We start from the raw sequence: 24,927 nt of genomic DNA on the forward strand, positions 1-24,927 counted from the left end.
GTGGAACCACAAGGTCCTTTCTTCCTGAGCCTGTGATGTAGCTATCATTGCGGGCAGTGTGTGTCTGCGTGTGCGCACGCTTTTTGTGCAAAACAACAGAGAAGGCCTTCCTCCACCCCCTCCTTGGGATGAGTCATATTTGAGCTCTGTGTAATCTAAGCCCGTGTTTCATGTGTGTGAACAGACAGACCCTGAGCAGTGGTCTTGGTCCTGACTCCCTCTGGGGCACTGAGTGGGTGAGACACAGCTATCAACAACAGGCCCAGGCAGCTTCGGTTTCAGCCTCGCTACACAAGGAATCTACTCGTCATGACACAAGCACAGATACACACACACACGCACAAAAAAAACCAAGCAGACATTCATGTAGAGCCAACACTATTCTTTGCTCTCCTTAACTCCTCCTGAAATAATATCAGGTAACAAGACGGGGGCTGATGGCAAGCTTTGCGATTGGCTCAACTAAAAGGAAGTGTTAGGATCCAGAGGGTGGACTTATGGATCTAGTTTCACATGAAAAGACAGTTGAACACAGGTAACTGCGAGTGTCAGTGTGAGTGTGTGCAAGTGCATATGAGTGTGTGTGCGTATGTCATGTGTAGATCCACCTGGGGGAGTGCAATTGCAGCGCAGTAATGTCAAAGCTCGGTTTGACACAGTCGACAATGGAGACTCAAATATTTTTGCTTTTTATATGAAATCACACAGGGGAAGTGTGGTAATACAGGAAATAGGGCCATGTCAAGGGGGGAAAAAAAGGAGCACTACTTGGTGGATATTCTGCACACCATTTCAAAGCACCCCATTGCTGGTGTGACTAACTCTTTTAAGGCACAGCTGGACTTTTAAAAGGGTCTTCAACATTTGCCCCCAGGAGGGAGGAAAATGTCCTGGATAGAGCCACAGAAAGGTGATACTGGAAAAATGAAGCTGTTTCCCATTATGATACTGCTTTTGTTATATAAGTGTCATGTTTTATCACACTTTGAACTGCACTGAAAGGAAAGTGCTTTTTCTTCCCCAATTCATGTGAAATGTTTAATGAAATTTAGTACAAATTTTGCTTGGGTGTGGAAAAAAAAGAGTTTTTTGGCACATGATGTCCCAATTTTGCCATTTGACAACACTGGAAGGGTATAGGCAGGGTCACATTTACAAGAACACAAGGATTGGATGATAGCACTTGTCAAATGTCATGCCTTGATTCTTTTTTCTTTTTTGCCATGACCATTTATTCCAAACTGCATGGCATCAGATGTCACAATAACAGCACAGAAAGACAGAGCAAACCATGTCAGAGTAACATTATGCATGCCTCGAGGCAAACTGTGGTGACCACAGTGTTGTACAGTTCTGGTCTTAATCTCAGCTCACTGAACTGTGAATTTCCTTGAGTTGTCTCATTTTAAGCCAGCTCAGATGCAGAAACAAAGAGGTCTTATAATAGTATGGTCTTGTTTTCGTGTCAGTTTCTTGCTATCTTTTGTTGAGCATGTACCTTTTACAGTTTCTTGAAGGTCAGACTAAGTTTCTTTGTTTTTTTGATGTAGTTAAAAGAAAGAAAAGAAAAAGGACGATATCTTTTATTTTGAATTTGGAACAAGTGAAAATTGTTTTTCGTTAGTCACATGCTTGCCAGCTGCGTGCATTTTGGCAAGTTACATAGCAACTTGAATAATTTTTCTCAACAGTCATAAAAACAGAAAACACATACTTTTTTCAGCAACATGTCTTATTGTTGCAATTACAGGCACGTGTGAAAATAAACAACATTTGGTTAGTCTCGATGCCCGTTTATGGCCTAGATGCGTTCCAAGTGTGCACAACTTCTCTGATTTAATCCTGGCTCGGGTCCTTTGTTCCATCTAACCCCCCTCCAATATGTTTGGGCGTTATAGTCTAAAAAAACCCTCTTGTCTTTACAAACCGCTCTCATTATTGGGGGCAGCAGACAACATTACAAGTCTTTATGACACTACAGCCAGCAGTAAGCATAGTGACTATTTGCTGCCTGGTCCTCATTAAAATATATTTAGATCGTAGCGTGTTGTTGTTACAGTATAGTAGTGGGGGTTTTTTTTGTTCTCTTATAGCATCTTTTCATATCATCGTTAACACTCGTGTAATAATGTGTTAGCATCACCAAGGTTTTTTTTTTATCTCCACAGTTATCCCATGTTGTATAATTTGTAATTTTCACTTTTTTGAAGGTGAAAATTACATTCTTGTTTCTTCTAAAACAGAAATTTTGCAAGATATTCATATCTTTGTACTTATCCATATGTTTATATTTTACAGCACATCAGAGCCAAACCATTTCAGCGTTGTCTCACATCACAATGTTTGATCCATCACTCATATAAACAGTGAAAAGATGGAATAAGTAGATAAAAAATGTGTTTGTTTGTTTGTTTATTGAGCCACGTAACACTGATCTATGGATCATTCAAGCATAAAAATGAAATCACATCACAAGGGGTAACTGAGTGTTGTGTCTGGACAAAATTTACCAAAGATCCAATTTTTAAATTGTGATTTAGGCACTTTCTTACTAGCAGCCCTCATAATTTGTTCCCATTTCTTTAGTTGAATCTATGAAAAATGCCAAAGAATAGTTTGAGAGCCACAAACTACTAGCGCATCAAAAAGGTGATTCTTAAACAACTGAAAACATGTCATACTTCAGCATGATGTGCAGTGCGTCTTTTAAAAAAACAAAACAAGGAGGACAAAAGACGGGCTGACAGGCCCAAAGACTATCTACAGCACATGAGAAAAGACTGAGCTATGCCAAGTTAGACAAGAACTGGACTGAAAATCACTGACAACAGGTCTCATGGAGGGAATCTGAATTTTAAACTACTGTTTGAAATTGTTTCAGTTTCCACAAAGAAGGTCAGGAGAAAGGTACCACAGTGAATGTCTGTGGCTATGTGTAAAACAGGCGGAGGCTCTGTCATGGTTTGGGGCTGCATTACAGCCAGTGATGTTGGAGATCTTGACAAAGGTGATGGAATTATGAACACAGAAAAGTGCTGTCAGATTTTGATCAAGCATCCAATACCATCTGGAAAGCATCTGATTGGCAACATCTTGCCAGTGATCTTAAACACATTGCTGATGCAGAAAAGCATACCTGGATAGAAACACACACACAAGGGAACACTTTCAGTCATGATCGACCTTCCCAGAGTCCAGACCTCACCATTATTGAAGGAGTGTGGGATCATCTTGACAAAGAACAGAACAAAATCAGCCAACATACAAATACGAGCTTTGAATATCCTTTGAGAAGCCTGGGGAACTATTCCTGAAGACTACTTAAAGAAACTAGAGGACAGAGGACTTTTCTATGAGAGTTCAAGCTGTGTTAAACTAGATATTGACTTTCAAGGTTGTTACAGTTGTACAACACCTTTTTTTGTTTTTTTCATTTGTGCTGTAATTATATTTATGTTTGCACATGCTTATAAATCACTGCACCTACTTTCTATTTTTTCTAACAAAATGTAAAGAAACGAGGGGTGGCTCAAGACTTCTACAAATACAAAGTTGCATATTCTTCTATTAATAATATTATTGTGTGTTATGTCATTGTGATTCGACAAGCTTTTTTTAAAATTATTTTTAACCAGCTCACCCAGTCAATAATTGCACAGGGCCGTTGGTCCCTAAAGTTACGCTGAAAACATGTAGCTCAATATTGAATAAACAAAAACCTTACAGTCACTCGCCCAGCAAATCAACACGCACAAGCTTGCCAGGACATCTGTGAAGTCTTAAAAGGGACATAGAAAACAAGTCAGCTTAATGTATTGCTTGGTTTGTCAAAGAAAAAAAACAAGGAGTGTTGTCACGCATCACATGAGCTCCGAGTTGTGCGTTGGCAAGTTATAAATAAAGTGATGGGATTGTTGAAGATTTGCTCTTGATACGGTCTTCCTTCCTTCCTTTCCGTCTGGAGCAGGATAAAGCGGGAATGAATGCCAGACTTTATTTGTCTGGAACTATTTGCCCAGCTCATCAGGAAAGGTTGAACTAACTGTCACAGTTAGTTTACAGCAACTAATCTGTGGTGTTCATTAGAAAACCTACGCACATACAAACATTTTCTCCCCTCTGTGCTTTGGCTGCATTTTGTGATTCTTGTGTAATATGGATGTAAATTAGTGGCTGATATCGCAGCTTATGTGTTTGCGTGTGTTTGTGTTTGCACGTGTGTGTGTGTGTGTGTGCCTGTATGTGGTCATGCACATTCATGTGTGTGTGGTAACAGCACAAAGATGTCCCTAGGGTTTTTCCCCCCTTTTCTCATTACAAATGCTAATGTCACATTAATGAAATCGGCTTAGTTTAAGGTTTATAGCGTAGCCTACACTGAGAGATTTGGCCTTGACACTTCCCACATATTTCAAGTTGAATCACATTTTTTTTCCTGTGGGCATACAGTTCTGAGTTAAACTGGCCCTGAGTGAAACTTCAGAGGTAAACTTTAGGCCACGCTTGCCAACCTTTGTCATCATTGTGAATTGTTGGGCCACAGGCTGCCCGCTGCTCAGCTTCCAATGATGAGTGCTAGCTTAGCAACAGCAGTAATGGCTTCAATGAGGGTCTGGCTAATGTAAACATTGTGGTAATGTGCAAGCGGCGGTTTGTAGAGTCACAAGCTGTTAATCATTGCTCAACAGAGAGCTTGTCAGGCACAACAACATGCCAGAGAGTTAATCATAGTTATAGATCCCTCCTTTTATGCAGAGGACATATTTAACAGCTGAGTTTCTAATCACTTGGCCTTTCCAGTAAGCACGTACAGTCATATTAGCAGCCATGATTCCAAGGGTCAAAAAGAGAGAGAAAAACAAGAAGTGAGTAAACAGCTGCTTTAAAATGCACGTATCTTAAAGAATTGTTTACCATTACATGTACAACCAGGGACATTTACTAGGTCGTTGAATCATAATGTATTAATTTCATATTGTCATACTGTCTAGCATATTGAAGATGAGCCGGTGATATTTCTGCCATTTATACCCTTAACACATCAGTCTTAGTCTGTTTCTTCCACTCAAGTGTGATAGGTAGCATTTTCTAACCTTTCGCTGAGGTTTTACTTCTTGCCTCAGTTTGAGTTTTTTTCCTTTTTTTTTTTTGCAAAAACAAAGGCTTAACCAGTAACTGTGAGAAGAGAGATTTTTCTTTGTAATTAAAAGCCAATTTTGTAAAATTGATTAGATTATGCTAATCAGTGGAGATAATATCTTAAAAGCAGTGTGAGGAAAGGAGATAGAGGGAGTGTGAAGAGTGGAAAGGAGTGACAGTCCAGCCGCCATTACAAGCTGCTGATTTCTGCAGAGTGCTTCATAAAATGTCAGAGCGCTTCTCCCTGAGCAAGACACTGAAAAATGGCAGCGCTGTGATGTGCTGGCACCTCACCTGCTGCACTGTGTGCGAGTGTGTGCATGTGTTTGTTAGAGAGCGAGAGAGAGACTGAGCGAGAGAGGAAGAGTGTAAGTGTGTGTTCATTTGTGCGAGCGTGTGCTTGCTCCTGTGTTCATGCCTGTATGTGTGTTTTTACATCTGTGCGTGCGTGCGTGCGTGTGTGTATGTGTCCACGCTGGCCTCCCTCCCATGTTGCAGTGAAGCAGAACAGAGTGGCTGACTGCCTGCTGCTTTGCCTCCCTCTCTGTCAATACAACACCATTCTCCTCCAGCCAGTCATTTTCACATGTTTAACATTAAGTAAAGCACACATTTGAACAGAGGAATACAGCTGATTGACATATTGAGTTTAATGCTGGTGGATTTTCTCCTATCACAGCTTACTGTAGGTTGCCAGATTGTTGCACTGAAGACTACTCAGCGGCTTTTTAGACCTTCACCTGATTGCAGTGTTCAAACGCAGATGCAACACCATGGATTGCTCGCCACTCTAAATACCTGTAAACATGCTTTCTTTTCTGCTCCCTTCTGTTAAGAGCACCTCGAACATCATTTGCACTTTAGCATTTGTCTGTTTGTGTTGAGAAGAAAGCAGTTAATGAAGTCAATTTGTCAGGTGTTGCTAATGTTTTTAATAAAAGCAAGAAATAAGAGGAAGTGTGAACAGTGGAGCACAAGGGGAGAAGGACTGGGCAGGAGAAAGGTGTTAAGGTGGGGGTTTGGAGAAGAGATAAGCCAGAGATGTGAGCAGTCATTTCATTAAGCAGTAATTGCTAAGTGAACTGCTAACTATATAGCAAATCTATGATCTGGGATGCCACTGGCTGCATGGTTCACCCATAAGAGTTTTTACTGACCATAACGGTCATTTAAACCAAATTAATTTATTCTTTTCATGGACACTTATTTTCTGAGCCCTGCAATCAGCAAAGGAAGGAATCTGAAGACTGCAGCAGCTTTGTGTGGTTGAGAGGAAGAGTGAAAAATTAGAGTTTGTGACTATACATGTCTTTTCATTTCTGTCAAATAACACATTATGTGCTGCAGTAGCAGCATCAAACAAAAAAAAAAGGGGCTGGTAGTCTTGGATAAGCTATGCCAGCCATCGCACCACTTATCCGAATTCTGTCACATTTGCACAGTGATATCAGTTATCTCTTGCAAGTAAAGTTTCAGCCGAACAGAACTCTAAATGTTTTTCTTCCCATGGAAATGGACAGGAGGGCCTCAAACAATTGCTCTAGCACGACTGGCCGCTCTCTGGCTATTCCATTGTTCTGTCACTGTCAGTTTGTTTTGCTATTTGACATGCATGTCATTTGCATTATGCATATCTGGAGTACTGCGCTCATTTTCTCTCCTCCCCCCATCTTCTTCTCTCTCACGCGCTCCTTTTTTGCTTGCTATTCCCTAATAACTGATGTTATTTCCTGGTAGTTAAAATTATTTCCTGCATTCATTTAAATATGTACGTTTGTCTTATTAAGATTTTGTCAGTTAAATAGTAGTCGATGTGGGTAAACCTTGTTTTATGGCATAGATTGTGTGTCATTTCACATCACTGGTGTCATACATAACATGAGCTTAACAACATGCAACAAATCAGTGAAATAGTACACTTTTAAAATACGTGCAATCTCATTTATTACATTTTTTATTCAGTTAAGCCATTACATCACAAGTTATTGAGGAATGCCATCATTACAAAACAGAGAATCAAAGCTTGCACTGATCAACTTAGTCTGAGGGAGATTACACATTGCACTATTGACACAGTGTCTGTTAAGATTAAAGAAAAATGACTGGACGTTAGATTTTACAGCCTTTGCAATTTCCTGGGTTGATTCCGATTTTCGTTCTAGAAGGTTTAATTGACAGCATTTGCGGTTATTTTTGTGACCTTTCTGTTCATAATAATTAATATTAAAGCATTGAATGGAGGCTAGACGGCTCAGTCCAGGTGAAAATGAACTGCAATATCTCCCACTTCTATCATGTAAAGTGTCTTTAGGTTTGTAAATAAATCTGGAAAACAAAGAAAACCCCAAAAAACTAAGGGGGGTGGGTCACTGTGAGACTGTGTTCAGCTGTTTCTTGTATCTTGAAAAGTGTGGATTGAGCTGGGATCATGCTAAGTTTGAAGAAGAGATCCTCCTGCAAACCTGACCTGTTCATACATGAATTTTTATAAGTGTAAAAACAGGGAACCCACCAATCGCTTCACTGACAGATTATTGGCTGCAGCATTAGCATTACGAAGTAGGTCAGATAAAATTAAAGTCCATTTTGTATACATACCATTTCGTTTTGTGGTAGAAACATCTTTTCAGGATGTTGACCAATCAGATCATCGGAGAATGCAATACAGTTGAGCTAATTCCACTTACTGGCCAAATAAATGGTGAATCTCTGCTTAAATACTTTGCTACTCAGCGTCGGTTTGCTGTGGCTCTTCTGCTTTGGATCAGTTTTGCTGTAGTTTTGTTTCTCTGCATTCAAAACACAGGATTTAACGGCATTAACTACAATCAAAGTTAATATTTACAGCAATTATAGTATTTTTGCACTGCTCTCTTTAGAAATTTCGTGAGAAAAATTAGATATGATTATTAGATTTTGAGATGATTTGCGACTTCAGAATTGTGCAAACGTCTGCAAAGGTCTCTTTAAATACTGGAGAATTGCATCTGCTGGATTTGATATGCAGGATGTATTTTGTGAAGTGAATTGTTATTCTAGTATCTGAGCTCAATGTTTTAGGCCTCGAGGTACATTTTTTTTGCACATCATCAGTTTGGCTGTGCACTGAGTTACATACAAAGCTCTGTAGTGAAAGGTGAATTAGCACAAATGTAAAATGATGTCAGTGTTTTAAATGATAATTAACCTTAAAAGGCATTGGCTCACTACTTTGCCTCTGCTGCATCTGTTGGGTGTCTGTTTGTGCATGTGCGTTGCATTTTTTTTTGTTATTCTGTGCTTCCAAAGTCCTCTGAAGTCATTATAGATTCTTGTAGACACATGCAGCCAGTGGCGAGCAGATCTGGTTCAGTCTACAGAAAAACAGTAATGAGCATTGAGACTGGCAGATGAGTGTGAGTGGCTAGCAGAGGGAGAAGGGCAGATTCATCAGGGATGATTGCCTGATACACACTTCTGGTTTTTTGATGTGAAGACCCTGCTAGGTTACCATGGGGAGAATAATTAGCTTTGGGTGGATGCAGATGCGAATGAGCATAAGAGATGGGAATTTTCTTATTGAGCTTACTTTATGATACTTAGAATGGTGCATAAGGGTGTGCTTGTGTGCACACAGATACACACAGATTATCCTCTTTTTTTGCAACACTTGCACACAGACACACACTCACTATCATCTCTTTCTCTTCTATTTATGGCCAGGAAATGGGAGTAGTGCTATGTCTGGTTGAGCTGAGTAACACTATTCTGTCACACATAGGTTTGACATCAAACACAAGTGACAAGCCTATCCTATTCCTCTCCACCGAGTCATCACCATGTCCCAAAATCACATTATTGTCACTGGGAACCCAGCAGAGACGGATGGTGAGTAGGGGTGTTGATTCCAGCCTTTGGCATCTACACTATGCTTGAAAAGGCAAATAAAGCCATTTGGCAAGAGCTGATTTCTTGTCATTTCAAAAATATACAGAATGCGTGTGGCACGCCATTTGGTTTTATATTTTATCTAAAGCCTCTTACCACTGCATGGATGCGCGTATGTGTAGAGGTTACACCAGGACCCGGTAAATACTAAGTCTGGAAACTCTTCTGTCACACGCCACACTCTACCATTTGTTGCACACAGGACCATATCATTACCTTTTTTACCTGGCAGGCAGTAAGCAGCTCTAGCGTGGTAAGCTTCAGTGTTACATGAAAGCAGGCAGGCAGTGGTGTGGCTGTAATAAGACCTGTGGCCAGCACCACTGCCAAGGCTAGCTGAGGAAGGGTGAGAGATGGTGCCCATCCCCTACATGCCCCGCTCTGCCATCTGTCACTGGGCAGGAGTGGTGCCGAGGGAGGGGTCTGAGTCACTCTAGTTGTTGTCACCTAGACAGGCCACACTGGGGCATGCTGTCTCTTTGTACTCCCTTTCAGGCATTGGCACAATGCTCTGTGAGTTCACCATGCAGTTATGCAGTTTTTGTGCAAATCCAGTTTAATATGATTATTCAGTTATTCAGCGTTCTTTACTTTTTGTACTTCATTAATTAAAAAAGAAAAAAAGTGTGTGTAATGGAGTGTCTCAGTGATAAAACACTCCAAGTAAAATAGAGCTATAACAATTAGCTGATTAATAAAGCCACACAATCAGTGCTAAACCATGATGTAACACACATGAGTACACACTGTCTCTTTAAATGTTCTCTGAGTTGATGTTTGACATGGGACAAAGGTTGTCACTTTTTTTTTTTTTGCCAAGATCCCCGGTTATGTCATTTCCTGGCTGATGGTATGTATGCGGAGAAGGAAGGGGAGGGGTGGTAGTGGGGGAGAGCAAAGGGAGGAGAAATGGGGTCAAGCAAGCTTGTGCGTGCATTCGGTCAGCATTCATTGCCAACAAGCATGCAAAGCGCAGGCATCCACATCCATACGAACATGTCGCGCCTACAAAAACATACACCCACACGAACCTTTGCGAACACACGGACAGATGGGAAGTTCAAGCAGTGAGGCTGAACAGCAGCTTCACAAGATCAGAAATAAGAGATCTTGTTGCTGATTCAGACAGTGTCAATGATCTCACTTTGGCGAACACTAGCGCAACAGAAAGTACTGCTTTGTGTGTGCTATGCCTTTTGGAGTGAGTGATTCACCACTTACTTACTGGCCGTTTTCTCCCTACCTGATAACCAACGTGTCTGGATATTAGACTTATAACAAGCATTATTAATTCTCAGAAAGACTTTGACTGGCTATGCGATAAGTCAGTATGGTTGTTTTGAGCAATACTGGGAAAAAATAACACTGTAAAACTGATGATTACTCACTCCAATCCTTTTTTTTACCAACAACCTTCATCATGACACACTTGCTATGTTGACATTTTTTCTTTCTTTTTTTTGGCTGACTGAACACAGAGGTCTGCTTTAGACACAGTTGCACATCACAATAAAAGGTAGGGAGCGAGAGATCTGGAGGGGAGAGTGAATGTTGTAGAAGCAGTGATGATATACTCTTTGTTGTCTATGGTGAGGAGAAAAAAGAAAGGGAGCTGGGAGCCGCTGTGTGTGTCTTTGAATGAGGTCAGGGCATCATGGGGAATAATGCATTTCCCTTCTCTTGCGCCAGGCGCTTCTTCCATTACGGCTGGAGAAGAGACATTGTGTCCACACTCTGATTACCACTGATCCATGCTGATGACTCTGTTGGCGGATTATCTCAGTTAGTATCAGCCATCTGTTACTGTGTGTATGCGTGTGTGTGTGTGTGTTTTGTGTGTGCGTTGAAGGGGTGAGGAGAAAAGGGGCAGGAGACACACATACACAGGAGGTTGAATAGTTTGAAGATGCGACACACACACACTCACACACATACGTGCCCACAAACACTTCCATAGGCACATGCATTGGGAGTCTTTTGTTAAACCGCCGCATGTGTAACAGAGCACCGCTACATACACGCAACACAGACACACAACACCACAAAACAAATGCATGATGTAAGGCCGCGATACCGAGCAGCACGGGCCACCAAATGCACTCACACTATCTCTCCTTTATGCTATTCCACCCTCCTTTCAGATCACACTGACGTGTGAAGGCTCCTATATGAAGGCCAAGTGCAATCATAAAACTGCAGAGCTGTTTATAGCTACACTATCTCCTGAAGGGCCGCTGCGTCTAACCACTATTAGCCGCATGCGTTGACAGCTGGGTGCTGTGTTGTATTTGTGGACGTGACTGCGAATCCGGTGCTGGAACACATCTTATAAATCATAGTTCAGCTATTAGCATAAATTCTCCCTCTCCTTGCATCTGCGAGACCTGCTGTTTCTGGTTGCGGCGTTCTCTGTTGATTGGTTGGTGTTGTTCAAGTCAAATTGATTTAGCCGTTCACGGAGATTATAACGCTTGCCTTATACCGCCACTGTGGTGTGCCGTTAATTACCTATAAAATCAAGCTAATTCTGATGCTAAATCCATTTTAATTTCTCATAATTAAGTCAGGATTGGATCCTTAAATACCTTGGCGCTCCATTATTGTTGCAATCATTGTTGTTGCTGTGCATTTGGTGGTACATTGCTGAGCCCAATCTTATTATTGTTATTAGATTTAATTGCTCTAAGTGATCAGTTTGTAGTTGTCAGAGGAAGATGGACTCGCCCCGCAGTCGTTTCTTTCCCCCCGCTGTCCTTTCTCTCTCTCTCTCTTTCCGTCTCTCATCCCAGGAAGAGGCCCTTTGAGAGATTGTGAGAGATGAGAGGAGATGAGGGGGAGGGTAGCTCTGCTTTACACCTCTGCAAAGAAGGGATTGCTTTTTTGTTGTTTGTTAGGGGGGGAAATCAATTCTGTTCACATCATCACGTTTTGACAAGGCGAGGCATTAAGTGCAGATATTGAGAAACGACAGAAACGGTTTACAGGCTGTCCTTCATCTTCTCCACTCTTTCCCTTTCTTCTGCCTTTCCCACCTCCCCCCCATACCCCCTCTACACCCCACAACAAAATCAGAGTATATTGTCTTGCTTATTCCTTTTTCCTTCTCAATCTCTCAAACTCTCTTTCCCTCCCTCTGTCTATGTTTCTCCCTTCCTGTGAAAAGGTAGGGAAATGATCCGCTTCACTTACCAGCTGACACCACGTAAGCCTGATCGTCCTCCGAGACACAAGCCTTTTGTTTTCATGTGCATTATGATAATTATGAAGGGCCACAGCTCCTCTCCATTTTCACAACACTTTTGATGATACTTGCTTTTTTTTCTTTTCTTTTTTGCCAGACGCAAATACAGAAAAGTCACTTTTTCTTTAAATCTTGTGGAAGAATCCTTTTTCCATTTTTTTTCTTTACACCCTGACCTGACATTTAAAAGGTGACAGCCAGAGTGAAGGAGCATAGAGTGTGACAGCCATTCATGCAACAAAGTGTGGCACAGAGGTAACAGTTTCTTTTGGTGCGGGTGGGGTGGGTTTGAAATTAGGATAAACTCCCCATCTTCACTCAGCTGGAAATGTATTCTTGTAACTAACGCGTAACATTCATTCACTGCCCGTTTAGGTTGATAATTTGTCTCTTTAACCCACATCCTGTCACCTCGCGTGAGATACAATTCGAAGGACCTTTGACCTTGCTCTTATTTGCACAGCCAACCTCTTTTTCACTGCAGCAGTGGCGGGGATGGCTGCCCAAGTCCGATGGCACACCAGCCTCCTCCCCGTGGACTGCAGCAGGTTTTCTTGTCATCCGCGTCTCTCTCTCTCTCTCTCTCTTGTCAGTGTTGCTCCTGGCGAAAGGCTGATACTTGATATTCAGAGGATAGCAGCTTTTGTCTCAGAGATTTAATCAGTGGCTCTGCTCCCACTGCAGAGGAGAGAGGGAGGGAGGGAGGGTGGTGGAGGGGTGGCAGGAGCGAGAGAGAAGGCGAAAGAGAGAGGGAAAGAGAGATGGAGGCAGAGACTGTTTATGTGTAATGACACAATAACAAAGCCTGCCTGTAAAACACAATCTGCAAACTGTGCTTTTGAAGGGGATTTTCAGTCCTGGATTAGTGTCAGGCAGAGGGATATGGAAAAGGAGAAGAGAGAAAAAGAGTCAGGTTGATGTGATAGACAGGGGAGGTGATTTTTGTGTATGTGTGTGTCTGTCTGCAGTGGGGGCTGTAATGTGTGAACGTGTGTGTGTGTGTGTGTCAATGTGTGTGTTTTATATTTGTTTGCCTCCACAAGTCAGCGGTTGTGTGGGCATAGCCACATTGTGTTCTCAGTTGTAAGCAAAAGGGGATTAGAGCTGAATAATGTAAGTAAAATATTTGGCTGCAGAATGGCCAAATGTTTCTTGTGAGGGTTTGTGTTGTTGGTTGGTTGATAATGGCTGGCATGGTAACTCTGTGAAACCGATAATGGAAAAAAGCTACCGTGTTGGTTAATGCACCAATCATCTAAAAGCCTATCCATTTAGTTCTGGTTCCAAGTGAAAGGAGGCAGAGAGTAATGCTGTCTTTAAAGGCCTCAAAGAGCTCTTTTAATTTGAATGACTTTTTTTTATTTTTTATTTTTTATCAGGGATGTGTAAAGGGATCCTGTTTGTAAAACGCAGGTACAGACATGTGTGAGTTTGCACGCACTTCTGAGTCCCCGCGAGTGAAAGGAAAAATGACAAACATGTTATTCGTCTATGTTGTGTTTGACATTTTGCCTAACCTTTGTCATTTCAACTGTCCCACTTCAAACTCACCAGAGCAAGTTTCTTGTAAAAAGTGGCCGTCCCGCTGTGGAACAGATTCTCAGCAGGGGCATGTTCCTGCATCAAAATGTGAAACCTGCTTTGTTGTCCCTTATCAGAGTCCTTAAACATGTCATCCTCCGTCCTACCCCATATTGAATCAATAGAGGCTGGGAGCCAGTGAGCATGGCTAAATGGAAATATTGTTCAGGGGAAGTGAGATGTGAAAGGAAAAGTGTCAGGAGGTGTGTGCGTGTGCGTGTGTGTGGTTGCTTGTGCATGGGCGTGCTCGAATGTGTGTGTTGGAGGGGGGCACAGTATGCAGTTGTGTGTACGCATTTAAGTGTGTGTTTGTCAGTGTACGGGTGGGTGTTCTTTCCTATTGTAACCCTGCTGATTGGATTGTGTTTGACAGATATGGAGTCTGGAGAGCGGCTGGTCTCCCCTGCGCCCACCCTGTCTGCTGCTCGCACCTCCTCCCCTGCGGCCTCTTCCTCATCCTCATCCTCTTCTTCTTCCTCTTCGTCATCACCTGCTCCGCACTCTAAGAGCAGCCTGGCCCCGAGCCCCTCAGCACTGGGATCCACCCTCAGCGCCTCTGGTAAGAAACAGTTGTGTCAATCTTCTGTCTCTGAAACCGTGCGTACAGAGGAGGAAAAATACCAACACACGGTGCAAACAGTTTTGACATAACCATAACAAGATGCCCCGAAATATGGCTGCCTTCATGTCTCGATAGCATTCAGAATCTTCCTCATTTCTTTACCATGAAAAATGAGTTTTTTCCAGTGTTAATTACACAGTTATTTTGCAGCCGGTGTGAATACACCTCTCTTCCAGTTACATGGATTTCTCTTTTTTTTTTCCTGACAGCTTGGGTTGCAATTGAAAAGCTGCTGCATTAATGAATCCCAAACAATTAGGGGGCTCTTTTGTGTGAGAAACACACACATGCTTCGCCATGTCTCCTGACAACCTTCAGCTCTCTGGCTCCAGCTGCCTCGGAGTCAGGCTCAGCACGCCACTGTGCATGGATGCATGTGTGTGTGTGTATGTGTGTGTCTGTGTGTGAGAAAGAGAGAGAGAAAGAGCCTCTGCCTGCATGATTTAACATTTGTTAGCCACTCAGTGTCTAGTCATCCCTGTCCAGCATCCAGCCGCCTTTCTATGTATTGGTCAAAGCCATTAGGCAAAGAGGAGTGTGTATATATGGTGTGAGTGTGTGTATCTGTTGTATCTCAGTGTGTTTTTCAAATATCCCTTGTGTGAGAGTGAATCATTTGCTCATACTTTCGTTCTCCTCATCTCTTAATGTCTTGCTGTTTTTGCTGTTTTTTTCGTAGGCCTGTTATGTACACACACACAACCACACACAAACAAAACCACTATCGCACTGAGTAGGGAATAGGATATCTAGCTTTCTCCATGATTGTCGTGTTTTCTCTCTGTTACGAGAAAAGGAAGAAGTAGAGAGGATAGAAAATGAAGCCTGTTGTTTTGTCCTCCATATCCTCAATGTTGCCCCAAAGAAGAAGCCATTAGGAGTGTCTCCTTCTTATGCATTATAAATCCCTCCTATCCCTGTGTGCCATTACGCGTGCTCAGATTTTCTAGATAAGCGATTTTGGACTGAGCATCAAATGAAATGCTGAGAGGCAGACTGTTAGCTCTGAACTTTTGCTGTGCTTTGTGGGAAATCAAGCAAGCAGTTCGTCTTCATTTCACACACGGCGCCTTGTTCAGTGTGTGCGCGCTTTAGCTCAAACTCAAAAAATTGTCATGCAGAACAGCAAGAACATGTCAAGTGTATATTGTGAGCAGATACCATCGGTATAAATATATGTTAATACCGATATAGAATTATCACAGACTGTGCGGGCATCGATTCATCGTCCTTTGCCTGTGTGCCAGAAACACTTAAGAAAAAGAATCTTAGGAACGCATGAAAAAGTTAAAGAAAAAAAAAATACATGGACTCCTGTTTATGTGTGTGTGCATGTGTCATTGATGAGGATATCACTTGGAGAATAAAAGCTGATCTGCGCTTGTAGCACTCTCTCCTTCTGGGATCAACTCACGGATGCAATTAACTTAAATCTGTCTGTGGAAATTTGATTGACTGCAACAAACAACAAATTAATCCCCCTTCGGCAGCATCCAAACATGAAAAAAGCAGGCGGTGCAGTTTGTCAGAGTGGAGGAAGGATTGAAACAGAATGAGAAAGAGGGCGAGGGAGCGGGGGAGGGGGGGAGAAAGGGGGGGGGTGAGGAAGAGCGAGTAGGTAATCCAAGGTATGTCTTTCCCGTGCCTCTTTCTCGATTCAAATTTTTAGATTTAATTATTCGCCTTCTGGAAGCCCGCATTAATATTGAAAAGGCATTTGCAGATGTCACTTTGTGTTGCCTAGAAAAGAAGGGGGTGTGCGGGGGGGGGGGAGGTGGGCACCCCAGGCATAAGCGAATGCTGTGGCTGGCCTTTCTGGGGGTTGCATTGCAGTCGTTTATCTTCGTATCCACTAGCTGACACTGGCAAGGCGGGCTCTACATATTCAGCATATTCTAATGCCATTCAAAAGGCAGATTTTGCTGTCTTGTGGCAGAGAAGGGCCTTGGCACCAACACAAAGGGCTATACTCTCATCCTGCCAGCTTTCCTGGTATGGCCACATACACGCAAACAGTTTGATTCACACTCATTTCATAGTCTTCTCCAGTGTTTTGTTTTGGTTTTTTGTGCTATAGAGCACATGTAACTGGCCATACTAATAGACCATGTACTGCATTAGCTCTGAAAACACTCCTCTTCCGTGTCACTCTGCTTTACATTTCTGTGTGCATGTGTATAGTAGTTTGACATTTTCATCCGCACTGTGTGCAACACTTTCCTTTTCTTCTGTCATCACTTTTTCACCCTTTTTTTCTTTCTTTCTTTTTTTTTTTGCATGTGTATTACCTGGCTTATGCAGAGGCATCAAGCAGACTTGCTCTCCTTTTCTGGAATAGAAATTGAATTTGCATGAAATATGCTCACACCAAATTGCATCTGACTCTGGGAGGAGGTAATACGTGGCAGTCGCCCCTGCCAGAAATGATTGTGCTCAGGAAAACGCTAGACGATGATGATGTTGATGAAGTATTCTTCTCTGCTGAAATTGAATGCCAAAAGGATAGAAGGAGGTTAGCTTTTTACACCGTATGCATGCTCCTCTTTCTCTCACCGGGACTATCCAGTCTTTGTTACCGTGTGACATATTCTGACAGTCATTTTAAACTAAAAAAAAAAAATTGCTATAAACAAGTGGCTCTATGCCAGAATAGGATTATGACAGCATGGTCTGTAATCTAAATGTGCATGTTTCATGGTATATGCGTGAGAGTCACATTGAAGTGCTGGTGTGTCAGGCTCAGAAACAGTATGGCTGCCGTTTAAATTTAGGTGCAACGAGCACTCTGTGAAAGCAAAACTTGAAGTTAATTCTTCCACACACTCAGAAGGCAGTTGTTCTGTATTTAATTCCTCTATAGTCAGGTGGATAAGAAGCGACATCTTCAAAAGCTGTTTAAATCTAGTTTTTACACTCTGTCGATTCCTACATCAAGAGCTCAGAGATGTAATTGAGAATAGTCTTCTCAGTCTGTGCAAATAAACATACACAGAGCTAACAGTAGGGCAGTAAGGTGTAATAAATAACTGTCAAACCAGCTGTGCAGTAATGTCAAAATTGAACTTTACGTAACACAAAGTATTAAATATGTACAAGTAGTAAAATTTAGTCCTAAGCATTTTTGTCACTTCAAAGCAAAATTTATTCTTCTGCGTGGAATTCATCTTTTAATCCTGTCGTATAGGAGTTGTTTGTCACTATCTCAAACTGAAACAACTGCGTTAAAAAGCTGTTTAATACTATCAGCTATCAGGAACAGAATAATACCCGTAATGAATGAGCAACTTGTCCTCTTAACAGCTGTTTACTTACTTTGTTTTATTTTAACATCTGAAGATCTGGCGGAAGTGCATCGTTTCTCCTTTTACAGGAGAGTTTCTGGTAAAGGGAACATGTCAATCTTTAACTTAAAATTAGATCAAATGGTGAAAACATTTCTGCACCTGTTGCTTTGTTTCACTGTGCCACTGAGCTCTTAGCCACACTCCACTTTTAGTGTGGAGTGTACTTTAAAACATTTGGACATGTCCTTCTTGGTTTGGATCTATCTTAGGCCGTCTGTTTGGAGCAGCAGGAGAGCAGCCCTTCATTGGCTCCACATTGTCAAGTGCCTTCCCTCTGGTCAACCACCCAGCATTTGGAGCCCTCTACACTGCCGGAGCAGGCAGGCCGGAGTTTGGAGGCCTGGGCTCTCTAGGCATGTCAGCTGCTCTGGCTGCCCATCCCCAACTAGGAGCCCTCTCTGGTAAGAGGATGACATTTGAATTTTGGGTAGCAGTTGGTTAAGGGGACTATACCTTTAATCTTTTCCTCTCGTCTCCTCTCCTCTACTTTCTGACCCGACAGAGTGGTGGCGAGCTGCCGAAGCCCATGGACGGGGAGCTGCTGCCTTTCTCCCCTCTTTCATCGGCTTTCCCCCATTCTTCGCCCCTCACATTCAGTCCAATCACAGCGCCAGTCCTGTTCCGATCAGGATGCCCGGCAAGAATAGCCATGCTGCACCTAAAGGTACAGCGCTGTCCTGGGAGCTTGTTTTCATTGCTCAGTCTTCCCCCTAACCCTCCCATAATCACTATCTGTGCATCTTCCTCCACAACCTAAATCCACTTTGCCCTATGATGAGATTTCTCTTTTTCGAGCCAGATTTAATGACTTTCAGTCCTCACTTAGTGATTCTGTTAACCTCTATCTCCCCGCTCTTTCCCTCATGTTCCCTCTCGTAATCTCTGTTTCTGGCACTCTTTTAATTTCACAGTATCTTTTAATTTATCTTTTATTATGTAAACCACTCGTGTTGGGCTTGTGCCTCGCACAGCTCGCATGTTAGATGAGATACATGTATAAATCAATATTTTTATTAGCCTTATTTCAATCTGCTGTTAGTTCCACATATTCCATTATCACTTGTTGGAAAGTTCTTAGGAGAGATGAAGCTGATTAGTAATACAGCAGAATTTGTGTTTCTAGGGGTGAATGGTGCAGTGAATGGAAGCGGGGCCTGCCCTCCTGTCACACAATCAGGGAGCTTTTCTGCGAGTCCGGCTCCTGTTCAGGCACCAACCAAGCCAACCAAAAATTCAGATCCTGCTCATAGCCAGCGTAGCAGCCCTCAGAACAATCCCACAGAGATGGTGGAAAAGACGACTCAGAAACCTAAAGAGAAGGTCAGTACTGAGATCAAAATTACTCCTTAATTTGAAATAAGCCAGTTTGTGTTGTACAGTGAAGCTGATTTTTACAATGCTTTGTTTTTTTTCTCAATTCAGAAACCAAGGAAGAAGACAGCTGACACTTCTGTGGTGAGCAATAGTGAATCAGGCACTTCATCTGACAGCTCAAGTGACGGGTCCCTCAGCAGTGATCTGGAAGACCTAGCAGAGGATGATGAAGACGATGATGACGAGGACGAGGACGACGAAGAGGAGGACAAACACAGCGAACTGTCTGACACAGAGAAGCGGACAAAGAAGAAAACAAAGGTAAAGAGGAAAAGTTAAAATGAGTAAAAACATTAGGAAAGTGAAGGTGAAAAGAAGGAGGCCACTGCGCCCTCAGCTGCTCCACATGGTGCACTTGACTGCACTTGGTGCGCAGTGCTTTCATTCACTAAAATAGTGCCCACAATGTTGAATGAATTAAAATAAATTATCACATACCACAGAGAAAGCCTTTGTTCAAACAGTTCTTTATTTCATGCCCGCACCAGGTTTTGATACCCAGCACTGGAACTGCAAAGAATGACAGACCACTCTCTGGGGATGCCAACAGAAAGAAAGGCACCCAGGCCCAAAAGGTCCCCTCCAATCCCCCGACCCTTGTGCCCTTACCCTGCTCTGTCTCTCCTCCCGCCTTGTCCCAAACCTCACCGCTGGCTCTTCACAGCTCCAGGTCCCGGACAGAGGGACCACAGCAACACTTTAGTGTGATCCAGTCCACTGGCCTGGCTGCCAACTCAAAGCCCCTGGCACTCCTCACTCAACCCCGCAGGGAGTCGTCACCGTCTTCCTCCCCCATAGCTCTCACCACATCTCCAAAGGCACCGTCCAGCATCGCTTCACCCAAACCTCCCAAGCTGCTGCCCTCCAACTCCCCTCCGCACCTTCCCCTCTCCCTCTGCTCCTCCCCTAAGCCTCTCTCAGTTCCCTCTCCACCCCGCTCGACTCTCCCGATGCCTACCTCCCCAAAACCTTTTGGTTTGACCTCATCTTTAACAAGCTCCCAGAAGTCCTCACTGAAGCCACCAAAGCACTCTGTCTCTGGCACCGCCAAATCCAACAAAAGGAAACTTTTGGAAGCTTCACTAGCGCAGATCAATGAGTTCAGGCTGCGACAGGTAAGCCTGCCTGATAACATCAGTTAAATAATGTCATTTACGCACACAGTATCCTGTGAGAAAAATATTGCTTCACACTCCGCTTTACTGATCAAAGTTACTAATAACAAATTGACAATAATGACATTATTCAGTGGAGCTGAGTACGCAGTCAGATCTGCAGTTCTGTTTATCTCTTTCCCCTCATCATTACCATACCATAACCAGCCTCTTTCTCTCTCTCTTTTTTAAAAAAAAAATCTGGTGGCTGTTTTAAATTTTTTTTTAATAAGACAGAATCCAAACAGCTTCCAGACGGCTACAGATCTGTTAGTGTAGCTGCGCAGTCAATTAAAAAGAAAATCATAACTGTTACAGTTTCTCTTACATACCAGTCTGGGATTTTATATCAAAGGGAAACAAGTGCCAAACAGCCTCATCAAAATTAACATGGCCTGGAGCTGAATCTCACAGCTGCAAATGGACATCAGTCAGCATCTTTGTTTTGTATAGTAGATGCATTACTTTTTTTCTTTTTCTCTTTTTACTTGTATTGCACTGGGATTGTCATAGAACAACATCTAAACATCTAAGCTATCTGGATACAAATGTGACAAATTAAAGGAAAAAAAACAACAACGGGGATTGATTCTGTGCAGTAAGGGAACCTGTTCAGCCTCTTATGGTATGAAGGTTTTTGCTGGCACTGTGGTCCACTTGTCCTTCTAGAGGGCACGTCAAGGTCACTGTGAGTCAATACAAAGTTGCTCTGAGTGGTTATCTTTATCCTATCATTAAAACAAATTGAATAGGATGACAATTCTCACTCGATGGGACACAAGGCATCACCGAATGGTTTGAAGAGTATGAAAATGATGTGAAATTATATGCTGTGACCTTGACAGTCACTAGATCTCAATCGAAATGAATAACTCTAAGGATTTTGGGGCTGACATGTGCAAAACACCAAATAGTGGAATATCTTTTTGAATATATGTGAGTTTCTTTTAAGTAGACTCCAGAGTCTAGCACAAAGTGTTTGCTTTATGGTAGCTTTATGCTGGCTTTTCCTTTAATTTGGTGTTATTACCCAGAAGTTTCTTTTTTTTAATCTTTTGTGCGAATGTCACGAGTTTCTGTTATGATGTGGCGAGAGGAAAAAATGCTTGCATCAAACTTTAATGTCATCGCTGCTACTGTGAATCATGATATTTGTACAAAGGGGTAGTTGCCAGTTATACTGACCATCAGAAGTATTCAAAACATTTATTATGCAGGAGTTTTACTGTTACCCTACAGTGTTATAGTAAAAGCACAGGAGACCTTTCAGTTTAATTTAGCACGTATGTTGATAAAGATTTCCTTCCAGCTTTCATAGTGTGTTGGTTTATTTGATGATCACTTCCGCAGCCAGTAGTTTGCAGCGGTTGCTGGCCAAGCATGCTTTATTAAGTTAAAATCTCCTCTTTTAAAATTTTAAACTTTAAAATTTTAAATCAGATTTTTCAGAATTTTCTGACTAATTTGCATTGGGTACGTTCAGCATACTGCTGTAGAGATGACACAGATAATGCCTTTAGTCTTGTTACTTTCCTGAGGCAACCATTGCTTGTGCACGGATTCCACTGTATTATTTATGGTTTTCCCAATTTCAGATGAAATGCTGTAAAAATTGACATTTGTATTTGCTTTTCACTTCACAAATTCGATTTCTCCAGATGAAATATGAACGACAGCACCGTGATCAATAAGCTAAACTTATTGGGATCAGCGTATTCATTTCCCTTTTTTGTTTTTACCAGTATAGAGAAGTTTACAGCAAGCCAAATTCCCCCTGTGGTTTTCAGCACTGTTACTGTATTTCATGGTCTGTGAAATTGATTTGTTTCACTTCATATCACATCCAGTTGAAAGTGCAACATTAAAGTCTAACCTGCCTTTGCTTAAACACCGATTGAGCCAAGCTGGTCCTCGCTGTGAAAAAAAAATAAAAATAAAAAAACAAGCCAAAACAAAAGGCAAACATGTCTAGCTGTATGGTGATAATGATGATGGAGCTTTTCAAATGTGCAGACAAGTAATTACAATTTTAGAGAGATACACAGTGTCTCTTTTCTGTAAACTTGGCCGAGAACAATGCCTTTGGTTATTGCATTTATGTTCTTTTTGTTTCCCTAAAAGAAGCTTAGACACAGTTAACTGTACCAGTGTTCAGCATTGTAGTTTTGTCACCTGCTCAAACAATCAGCAGTGATGTGAACTGACAGCTAAAGCAACTCTACTTTGTCCCATTTCTTTTCTGTTTTTTTTCCTAACCTTTCTTTGTTGTTCCCATTCTGTTTCCCTCTCTGTCCCTCCCTCTGACTCCATACCTCTCCTTGTTCTCTGCCTCTCTCCTCCTCCTCTGTTCCCAGACTCTCATGTCCCAAGGGCAGACGTTCCCAGCTGAGCTAAAGAAGCAGCAGCAGGGGCCAAACAAATCTCCCAAGAGGACATCTCTGTCTTCATCGCCATTGCCACTCGTCCCGCCTCCTCCACCCCAGAACAATCACTCCAACCTCTTCCTCTCAAGTGCCCTGCTGGGGCTCCCTGAACCCCATCACCCAAATGGAGTCATCCAAAGCACCACTCAGGACGCACCTTTGGCCCTCATCTCCAAACCTCGCAAAGACTCTGCCTCTCAAAGCAAGTCCCCTCAGCGTGACGCTGATGCTGGGTCGATGCCTGTCAATCTGAGCACAGGGGCAAACAGGACCCAGGCAGCCGGCCAGGCTGGGCCTCCGTCACAGCCCCCCACTACCTCACCCCATGCTACAACAGGCCATGGATCCAGAAAGAACAAGACCGCCAAGGGGAAGGGACAGACACCAGGGCTAGGACAGGGACAGGGACAAGCAGACCCTTTAGCTGCCTGGAAGGGCTTCTCTCAGAACCATCTGGTGCAGTCTCTAGTAGATCTGTTTCGAGGAGGCGAGTCTGGGATTGGGATTCCTGGAGTTAGTATCCCTGGAGTTGGAATTCCTGGAGTGGGGATCCCTGGGACATGTAACCCCACAGCTGGGCTCCCAGCCAACAAGGAATCTGATGACTCAGGAGATGATGATGATGAGGAGGATGATGATCTTGAGGAGGAAGAGGATGAAGAGGACTCAGATGATAGTCTGTCAGGTTGGTACCTTCTACGGCAGTGAATGTAACTTTCACAATTAAAAAAAGGAGCTGAAGATAAAAATCAGGGCTGACAGCTAACCACTATATTAATTACGGATTACTCTTCTAATTATTTAGATTAGTCAGTCAGTTTAATACCAGTGCTGGAGAGGAAACCCAGGTCAAGCTGAAGTTACTATCATAAAGGACAAAGAAAAGCATTAAAATCTCACAGCTCAGAAGCTGCGATTCTTAAATAGTGTGCATTTTTGCTTGAACAAAATAAATAACTCTGAACAGTTATGTTAATTTGTTTTGGCAGATGAACTAATCAAATTGGTTAAGTCTGTGCAGTTAAGAAAATAAAAAAAAAACCAGTCATTAAAAAAAGATATTAAATGCTAATCCACTTTGGTGAATTGATGCCTCTCTGTTTTTTTAACTCCTCACCTCTCTTTGCACACTTGTGACCAATTTCAGAGTCTGACACCAACTCGGACAGTGACATCTCTGGGAAGAAGGTGAAGGAGTTAAAGCTGCTGCCATCTGGATCATCTAAGAAGGAGATGACTCCCCACAGGCTAACCAAAGGCCCAGAACTACTGAACACCTCAACGAATCACACCGCCACCAGCTGCTCACCACTCAACCTCCAGGTCATCAAGACTCCCACCATTGCCACCAGCTCCAGTGCCTTGGCCTATCACAGCTCTCCAGGCTCTTCCTCCTGCAGCCTAGCCTCTCCGTTAGGTAATGTATTCAAAATGCTGCATTGGGAAAAGTATTACTGCAAGAGGTGAAGGATGAGTTTTAGTAGGCTCTCTCTTGCTGGATCTTTTCAGTCTCACAAACAACACTGTAGTATGCTGCTGGAGTAAATTATTATTCCCAGAGGGAGTATATTCCCATCAGCCTCATATGAAGTGATTGTTACATTTAGAAAGGCAGGAAGAAAGCAGTTGGTTGTCTTAGCTTACCCAGAGCTCTGAGGTCCTGCAGGGCCATGCTCGAGAGCCTCGACAACTTGTTTGGCACAGCAACAAGGTTGATTTCTGCCTCTTTCAATGCAAAGAGATTACCCAGATCAGAGAAAATAGGATATAAGTGCAGCTTGCCCGAAATATTTCAAGCAGACATTTCCAGTCATCTACTCTAAGTGACATTTTCTCTTATGTGTGTTTTGTGCTCACACTTTTGAATGTGTGTAAATATATATACCATAGACATGGTGTTAGTAAATTTCTTAGGTTAAGGAAATCTGAACTTAAACCATCTCTCCACAGGTTTAGGAAAGCGGAAGAGGGTGATGGATGAGAAGGAGTTGATGATACCTCTGGAGTTAGGGTACGTATAAGTGACGGATTTCAACAAACACACTCGGGTTACATTTTGCTTCAGCCACAGATGTACTCATTTTTTTGTTTTTGTTAACATCAGTGTTATTTATTCCGTCTC

The 24,927-nt window shown here is 42.5% G+C and overlaps 1 protein-coding gene across 17 annotated transcripts in view; it reads left to right on the forward strand.

The window, feature by feature from the left end:
* Nucleotides 1-24,927, forward strand: part of baz2ba (bromodomain adjacent to zinc finger domain, 2Ba) — a 67,675-nt gene that overhangs the window by 23,172 nt on the left and 19,576 nt on the right. For 15 of the 17 annotated variants that reach the window (XM_085153534.1, XM_085153513.1, XM_085153520.1 and 12 more), the window contains exons 3-11: nt 14,262-14,447; nt 18,064-18,255; nt 18,357-18,518; nt 18,978-19,174; nt 19,277-19,489; nt 19,717-20,343; nt 22,737-23,490; nt 23,953-24,222; nt 24,756-24,816. In XM_085153534.1, coding sequence (XP_085009660.1) covers nt 14,264-14,447; nt 18,064-18,255; nt 18,357-18,518; nt 18,978-19,174; nt 19,277-19,489; nt 19,717-20,343; nt 22,737-23,490; nt 23,953-24,222; nt 24,756-24,816 — 2,660 coding nt within the window. In that variant the 5' untranslated portion in view covers nt 14,262-14,263. The remainder of the gene's footprint in view (nt 1-14,261; nt 14,448-18,063; nt 18,256-18,356; nt 18,519-18,977; nt 19,175-19,276; nt 19,490-19,716; nt 20,344-22,736; nt 23,491-23,952; nt 24,223-24,755; nt 24,817-24,927) is intronic. The other 2 variants (XM_085153594.1, XM_085153611.1) reach the window with 2 other exon arrangements.

The sequence above is a fragment of the Neolamprologus multifasciatus genome, chromosome 1, assembly GCF_963576455.1.
Source record: "Neolamprologus multifasciatus chromosome 1, fNeoMul1.2, whole genome shotgun sequence".
NCBI classification, from domain to species: domain Eukaryota; kingdom Metazoa; phylum Chordata; class Actinopteri; order Cichliformes; family Cichlidae; genus Neolamprologus; species Neolamprologus multifasciatus.